We start from the raw sequence: 8,622 nt of genomic DNA, 5'->3' as shown, positions 1-8,622 counted from the left end.
GATTGTTTGGTTGTCTTAGGTGTGTTTTGTTCCTTGCTTTCTTTTTGTGTGTGTGTGTGTGTGTGTTCCTTGCTTTCTGATTTACTGTTTGTTTTCTGTGTTTGTTGGTTCTTTGGGTTGTAAATAGTGTTTTTGTTTGTTTGTTTTCTTTTCATGATTGTCATTTTTATTGTACTAGTGGGTTTTGATTTTACTTGAATTTTTATGGCAGTGGAAGTTATTTTTCAGGAACCAAACCCAGTACTCCCTTGAGAATTTCTTGTAAGGGTGGTCATGTGGTGGTGAACTCCCGCAGTTTTTGTTTGTCTGAGAAATATACTATTTGCCCTTGATTTCGGAAGGACAGCCTTGCAGGGTAGAGTATTCTTGGCTGGCAATCTCTGTCTTTTAGTATTTTGAATATATCATCCCATTCCTTTCCTTTTAGCGTTTGTGATGAAAAGTCTGATGTTAGCCTGATTGGGGCTCCCTTATAGGTGATTTGACGTTTCTCTCTTGCAGCTCTCAGATTCTCTCTTTGTCTTTGAGTTTTGCCAATTTGACTATAACATGTCTTGGAGAAGACCTTTTTGGGTTGAATACATTTGGAGATCTTTGAGCTTCCTTGATTTGAAGATCTGTGATTTTTTTCCTATACCTGGGAAGTTTTCTGCCACTACTTTGTTGAATATGTTTTCAATGCAATCTCCTTTTTCCTCCCCTTCTGGGATACCCATGACTCAGATATTTGAGCGCTTAATGTTGTCTGATATCTCTCTCAGACCTTCTTCTATGCCTTTGATTCTTTTTTCTTTTCTTTTTTGTCTGCTTGTGTTATTTCATACAGCCCATCTTCACATTCAGAGGTTCTCTCTTCAACTTCCACAATTTTGATGTTTATTCATTGTGGCAGGGGGTTTCACAGTCCACAGGTTTGACACTATTTTCTGACTAAGATGTTGCTGGGGATGCCAATTTGGTATGGCTACCTCAGTTACTGCTCAGTTGGCCACTAGTGCCTTGTGTGTGTGGTTGCCTCGGGTCTTGGTCCTCTCCGGGGAGCCACCTCTCTGGTCAGCTTGGACTCGGCCGAGCTGCTGGGTCACGGGGTGTTACCGCAGGGTGTGTGGTCTCTGCTGAGCTTCCACCTCCCATGCTAGACTTCTCCCTGTCTGTGCGCTCTGGGCTGGGCTGCTGGGATGCGCAGAGGCACTGCAGAGCGTGGGGTCTCTGTGGAGCCTCCCCTTCCCCTGCTGGATGTCTCCCTGCTCTGTGCGCGCTAGGCCGGGCTTGAGATGGAGCCGGGTGGTGGCGGTGAACCGTACCTGCTGCTGGATTGCACGGCGGCGGCCCCCCCACAGGGTGTGTGGACTCTACGGAGCTTCTACCTCCCTGCTGGATGTCTCTGTGCTCCGTACTCATTGGGCCAGGCTGCTGGATCATGCGGCAGCAGTGTGGTCCCCGTGGACTTCCCGCCTCCCCTGCCGGACATCTCCCTGCTCCGAGCACACTAAGCCAGGCTGGGAATGGAGCCGGGTGCCTGTGGTGAAGCCTACCTGCTGGATCACGCAGTGGCAGCCCCACAGGGTGTGTGGTTTCTGTGGAGCCTCCCCTCCCCTGCCGGATGTCTCCCCTGCCGGACGTCTCCCCACTCTGTGTGCACTGGGCTGGGCTGGGAATGGAGCCGGGTGGCAGCGGTGAAGCCTATCTGCCGGATCGTGTGATGGTGGCCCCACAGGGCATGTGGTCTCCGCGGAGCTTCTGCCTCCCCTGCTGGACGTCTCCCCGTTCCGTATGCACTTGATGTTATGTTTTTATAGTTTTAAATCAGTTGATTTGTGGGAGAGAGTGATGCTAGGGACCGTCTATTCTGCCATCTTGACCTGAAGTCCCCTCATATTTGGACAACTTCTGACACCAGATCCAGAAGGCTGCTTCCCCATGGCTGCAAAGTGTCCTGGTCTGTCGTTGCACTCACTCCCCAGGTGAAGATCTACACCAGCCTCAGGCACAGAACTGCTGCCTCCTTTTCTGACTTGGGTTTTAAAGAATGCTACTGGAGGTCTGAGACTGGTACAAAGGCTCTAAGTTGGCATCTGGTCCCCAGATCAGAGTGTGTTTGTCTCCACTCGGGCCTGGCCTTGGTGGCGGTAGGCCCGGGCAGTGCGGCCCATAGCCAGCCGAGAACGCCGCCAGCTTCCTGCTTCCGCAGCGCAAGGGTGCGGCAGCCACAAACAACTAACATTTTAATATTCTTAGTTTAAAAATGGGAGTAGGGGTGGAGGTGATGTACTTTGTAGTCATTCTCAAACTGTGGTCCACAAACTTCTGGGGGTTCCTGAGGCCCTTTCAGAGGGTCTGCAGGCCAAAACTATTTTCATTATAATAATATGTTATTCGCCTTTTTCATTGTGTTTACATTTGCACAGATGGTGCAAAAGCAATGGTGGATGGGTAAGGCTGTTGGCCCTCAGCACAAATCAAGGCAGTGGCACCAAACTGGACTACTGGTCATTGTATTCTTCACTGCCATGCACTCAAAGAAGCCAGGTTCGCTTAAGAATGTCCTTGATGAAGTAGTATCATTTATTAATTTTATTCAATCTTGACCCTTACGTACACATCTTTTTAATAGTTTGTGTAATGAGACGGGAAGTAGGCAGACACCTTCTGCTGCATAGTGAAGTGCAAAGGCTGTCTCCAGGAAAAGTACTCCTGTGACTGTTTCAGTTGCAAGCTGGATTAGCCACTTTTTAAAAATGGAACTGTTATTCTATATGTGAAAGAATGACTGACAATAAACCGTGGTTATTCAGACTTAGGAATCTGGTAAACATTTTCTCAAAAATAACAAAGGGAACTTGTCACTCCAAGGAAAACAACTGACGGTATCTGTTGTTAATGACAAAATGAATTTTCAAGTGACAATAAGAATTCTGGAAAACTTTTATCTACCCATCATGAGCTGACAGTTTCTCCAAAACTTCAAGACTCTTGATGATATTGTATAATGAAATGTCAACATTTTAAAGATCTGCATAACTCAGTGAACCAATATTTTCCAAATGACCAATGCCTTACAATATAACAGTACAAAAAGTTCATCAATGTTGTTTCAGATTCAACATTACAACTAACCCATTAGAAACTAGTTTTGATATAGTATCAAAGAAAAATATCCATAATTACCTGAAGAGATTATTAAAATACTCCTCCAATTTTAGCATGTGCTGTTCATTAGTTTTTCTGGTGTATACCATTATAACTTCAAGTAACACAATTATATGGTAGTCCCCGTTATCTGCAATTTCACTTTCACTGGTTTCAGTTACCTGCGGTCGACCCAGTTCAAAAACATTAAATGGACGATTCCAGAAATAAACAATTCATAAGTTTTAAATTGTGCGCCGTTCTGAGTAGCATGATGAAATTTCGCTCCATCTTACTCTCTTTCTCCTGGGACATGAATCATCCTTTTGTCTGGTAGATGCTATCTACTTATTAGTCACTTAGCTCTCTTGGTTATGTGATCTGTCAAGCTATTACAGTGTTTGTGTTCAAGAAACCCTTACTTTATTTAATAATGGCCCCAAACAGCAAGAGCAGTGATGCTGATACATTGTTATAATTGTTCTATTTTATTATTAGTTATTGTTTTTAATCTCTTACTGTGCTTAATTTACAAATTAAACTTTACCATAGGTATGTATGTATGTATGGGAAAAAACAGTATATATAGGGTTTAGTATTATCTGTGGTTTCAGGCATCCACTGGGGGTCTTGGAATGTATCCCCCGCAGATAAGGGGTAACTACTATACTTTCATTTTGGTATTTTATCTTTAGGTTGTATCTGCTAACCCTCCACTATGAGTTAAGAGATATTTAGCATGGTCATACAGCATTTCTTCTACTTCTGCACTCCTCTTTGCTATCTTTAGCTTTAACAGCTACCTTTCTAGCTTTAATAAATAGACGTAAAATTCTAATTCCTCATCTATGACTCCTTGTTATGAAAGATGAAGGGATCACCTCACACTTACTTTTACTTCTCTTCCCTGTTTACCTCTTGATTTTTGTTAGCTATATTATTTTTTATATTATCAGGTTTAAGACATGTTTGTTTTATTCTGAAATTCTAATTGAGCCTTCTGCATTTGTCTTTATATTGATTCTAAACGTTTAAAATCTTACCACAAAATGATTATGCAAATTTTATTCACTGCAAAACCAAGCAAGGGCACATAGAAAAGGAAAATGTAATGCTATGTCATTAAATCCCTCTAATCAAAGGAGAATGTTTCAACATAAAAGTACAATGGATCTCCTACTTGTCACTCCTGAACTCTGTAGACCAGTGCTGTCTAATAGAATGGTCTGTTATGATGGAAATGTCCTACACCTGTGCTGTCCAATATTAGTTAATAAATAGCTCATGAGGTTATTGGGCACTTGGAGTTTGGCTAGTATAGCTGAGGACCTGACTTTTTAATGTTATTTCATTTTAGTTACTTTAACCTCAAATTTAAACCACCACATGTGGCTAGTGGCTATCACACAGGATGGTACAGTTCAAGGCCACACTATGACCTGCTTGCCTTATCTACCACCATTCCAGGCCTTATCTACTACTACTGAGCTCCTGTAATAACAAGCACCTCCATTTCTTGGGAGACCACTATGTGTAGGCACTATGAAAGCTGTTGTTTAACCTCTAATCTTCCCAAGAACCGTGCAAGGAAAGTGTTACTACCCCATTTAGCAGATGAGAAACCACATTTCCTGGAGGTTAAGTTACCCAGCCAGTGACACAGCTGGGAGAGGTAGCAGAGCTAGGATTTGAGAAGCCTGTGTTCCGCCTATGGTCTATCCTCGATCTCATTACAGGCACCAGACACTATGTTACGTGCTGGGAATTCAAGGGTGAGAGAAGCCCCGACCCTATCTTGGAGGCATTAAACTGAGCCAGGCAGTATTACTTTCTGGGTCTGCTGTGACTAATTTAACAAACTTGAGATAGTGTTCATTTTCACTGCCACTGTGCCAACGGGGTTTATTTGCTTATTATTTGACAATGATGTATTCTAAGGAGATAGAGAAGATTTACAAAATTTTGAAAGTCAGCTAACTTTAACTTACCTCCTTTTGATAGGCCAATCCAGCTTCATAGAGTTTGATAAAGAGGTACTGAGTCCATTTGTAGTAATCTGGCAAACACGTAGTTATTTCCTGTCAAAAAGGAGGAATAATCAATGTATAGTCCATTGTAAACATTCTTCCCACAATGTATACATCAGCCTTGCAATTCAATTTTGAAAAGCAATCAAATTGAAAAAATATTTGCTAACCTATAATATTTTCGCCATTTCATGAAGAGAGGGAAGCAGCAGTTTATTCTGGGAAGAGAGATACTATTGAAATGCCACTCCCACCTTCCCTAAGACATGTTCAATGATGAGAAACTCAACTTCAAGTCTTTTGCACATACACTGCCCACCCACCCATGCAACTAACAGGTGAACTGCACTGCATGAAATTTGGTATTGACATTTTTGTCAGCACAATGTCATGTTGGGGGCCACAAAGCTAATTCATAAGTGTGAAACAGAGTAAGGCTAGGCCTGTGAACCAAACTGACTCTTATTTTCCCTGCAGAGGACACTTTCTTACATTTTTCACTCCTCAGTCATGAGACCCCCAGGGCAAATGATTGCCCCATGGGCTGCCTTGACAAAATAGACTGAGGTAAGAGAGGAAACAGATATTTACTGAGATGCAAAACCGCTCCCCAATGCTTGTTTACCATAATTGTAAAAGTTACAGATTAACCTTAATACCCCTTTAGGAATTCCCACCTGTGCACAAAGCATCAAGGTGTCTGCTACAATGACTCTCCTGGGGTGACAATGATGAATACTACTGCCATTTTGGACCTACTGAGCATGCACCCATGATGCAACCAAGCAGAACAGAATGGACCACCTCCAGTGATGCTGGCCTGTACCCCTTAACTCCTTTCCCTATAAAAGACCCTGAACTCCCTTCAGGGGGCTAGCTTTACTGTTGCTACCCGCCTTATGCATAAGTCTATCTCCTCTTTTAATAAAGCATTGCTTGCTTTACTGCTGGGTACATTGCTCATTTGTATGACTTTGGAATCCGAGAGCCTAATTTAATCACTGGTGAAAATTGGAAAGCTTTGGGAACCAAAGAAGACTCTAGCTGCAAGAGGCAAGTGGCCACTGGGACTATTTTGCTCCCATGTCTCTGCTGCTGGTAGATCTCTCCTGGAGTCCCTAGCCTAAATTCGGACAAGGCAATGCTTTATTCTCTTCACCTTTCTCTGATTTTCTGAGCCCTCTTCTGCTGTTTGGTTGGATTGTGTCCACTACTATGTAGGTGGATTTAAATCTAGCCGGTACTTTTCTTCTTTGGCTGACAACAGTGGAGAGAACTGCTTTTATCAATTACTGTTGTAGGGGAATTGTATAAAAATATAACTTTAGTACACACAGTTTTGTAACAAATGCTTCCTAAAAACATTTTAAGTAAAGCAGCTTCTAAGAGGCCATAAAAGGTCAGGCGGGCCTGAGCACACTAAACATTCCAGGGAGGGAATGACCCCCACCCGGTTCCAGGAACTGACTAGTTCCTTAACTAAAGGCCACCTGGCCAGGCCCCAGAGAAGATAAACGATTGAGAAATGCGCCATTCCTTATCAAGGTACCAGCCTGCTAAAGCCCACCTGTAAATCTAAAGGTGCCACAAATCTATCGGGGTACCAGCCTGCTAAAGTCTACCCATAAATCTAAAGGTGCCGATAACCAACAACTCATCCTGCCACAAGGGTCTGTCCAGAAAAACTGTACAAAAGGTGCTTGTGTTGTAAGCTCGTGGTTGCTTCTGTCCAGGAGACTAAGTGACCCCAGCATGCTGGAATAAAACACCTCTTGCCCAATTGCAGCGGTCTCAGTCTCGTGGTCTTTGTGAAGTGAGCCGTCCCTGCGAGTGTGAGATTTGTGCATGGTGCACGGGTCTTACACTGTCAGTGGACTAGGCTGGCCCCACTGATTGGGACTAGGATAAACTGGACCCCACTACTCCTCTTTTCTCTTTGTTTGTTTGCTTGGTTAGACATTTAGTTGAGTACCGGTAGTCTGAATAAATCTTCCAATCCTTGCACCAACTTTTGGACTTTTAGGTCATTTGTTTAATGCGAGAGGACAAGCCGAGTCTGGTCTGTCGGTAACAAATGTAGCTCATTTCCAAAGCAATCACAAAATTCAAGAGAAATATTTGCTTGCTTTGGTATAATTCTCATTTGAAAATAAACCTTAAGTTTCCACATATAACTGGGACCTGGTGGCTCCTTTAGACTCACTGTAATCCATTTATTTCATTACCTGAGTCAGGCTGTTGTCTACTCAGGAAGACCAATTAAAAAACATGATCAAATATTAAACTTAGTGAGAAACCACCCAGTTTATATTTCCAAGCATAAATCAAAGGCTCCCAAAATTTACTTTCTGTTCTAAAAATACATTTGCTATAGAATTTTAAAAACAGGTCTTGACTAACCAACTAACACGGTTTGCAGTTTATAAAGTCAAGTAAGCATAAAAACCTCTACACTGCCATGTTTCTTTTCTACTGCTCTTTAACTTCAAAACATAGCTAACCTAGAGATGGATGAAGGGAGGGGATATTTCAAATGGTTCCATTTCTGATAGACGCTGTGCACTTCCATCAAAGTGCAGACAACTCAGTCTTCCTTAAGATGAATAAGTGAAGAGAGAGTTTCAAACCCAGGACAGGAGAGTGTGTATGGTAGGAACTGAGAAAGGTGCCAGGTAAACTCCTGGTGCCCCCAATGGGCTGTTTTTCTTATGAAGATTCCATTGTCCTTTTATGTTCTGTTTTGTAAAAATAGCAGAGCAATAACTACTAGAAAACAACTCTGACCACCACCTCCACCTCCCCATTGCAAGGCAGGTGGTCCAGTCAGTCTAATGGCTTTGCCCATGCTGTGGCTGTCCCCCACCAACCCAGCCCTATGTGATGCCAGAGCTGTGATTTCTGAGCCATGCACATAACACAACCTGTACCAGCTCCTGGTGACTCCACAGACACCAACTCTGCAGGGGCTTCGTTCACAAAGAACTTCATCAGCTCAAGACTCAGACCAGCTCACTGCAGGTGGGCTTGCTCCCCAAACCTCCAAATTCATCCTCATCCCATCATCTTTTCATCACCAGCTACCCCTTCTACTGGCATGGCACAGAACTCATTCTTCTCAGTTTTCTAGACACTTAAAAACTTCCATTTTTAACAAAACCCAGAGCAGGAGCTGTTTGGTGTGTTGTTTTTCTCATCATTGTATGTTCAGGTCCTGGCACATTGAGGCACTCCAAAATTGTTGTTGAAGGATACACTAAATAGATATATGAATGCCTGTATGTTGAATGAAATTTGCATGTCTCATGTAGGTTTCACAACTAAATTCAAATTACACTGTGGTCCATAAGATGAACTGGAATAGGAGATGGGGGTGAGGAGTGGAGGGAATATAGCAAAAATATTCCCAGACCTAGTTATTTGGGATGTATCTTTTTTTTTTTTTTTTTTTTTTTTTTTTTTTTTTCCG

The 8,622-nt window shown here is 42.7% G+C and overlaps 1 protein-coding gene across 1 annotated transcript in view; it reads right to left on the bottom strand.

Annotated features, from left to right (window-relative positions):
- LARS2 (leucyl-tRNA synthetase 2, mitochondrial) overlaps window positions 1–8,622 on the bottom strand; it is a 186,647-nt gene that overhangs the window by 109,575 nt on the left and 68,450 nt on the right. The window contains 1 exon segment of the mRNA XM_008584192.1: window positions 5,118–5,207. Coding sequence (XP_008582414.1) covers window positions 5,118–5,207 — 90 coding nt within the window.

Source organism: Galeopterus variegatus, unplaced genomic scaffold (assembly GCF_000696425.1).
Source record: "Galeopterus variegatus unplaced genomic scaffold, G_variegatus-3.0.2 Scaffold3172, whole genome shotgun sequence".
Taxonomy (NCBI): Eukaryota; Metazoa; Chordata; class Mammalia; order Dermoptera; family Cynocephalidae; genus Galeopterus; species Galeopterus variegatus.
Note: the sequence above shows the minus strand (reverse complement) of the source record. Positions and strands in the feature narration are given on the sequence as shown.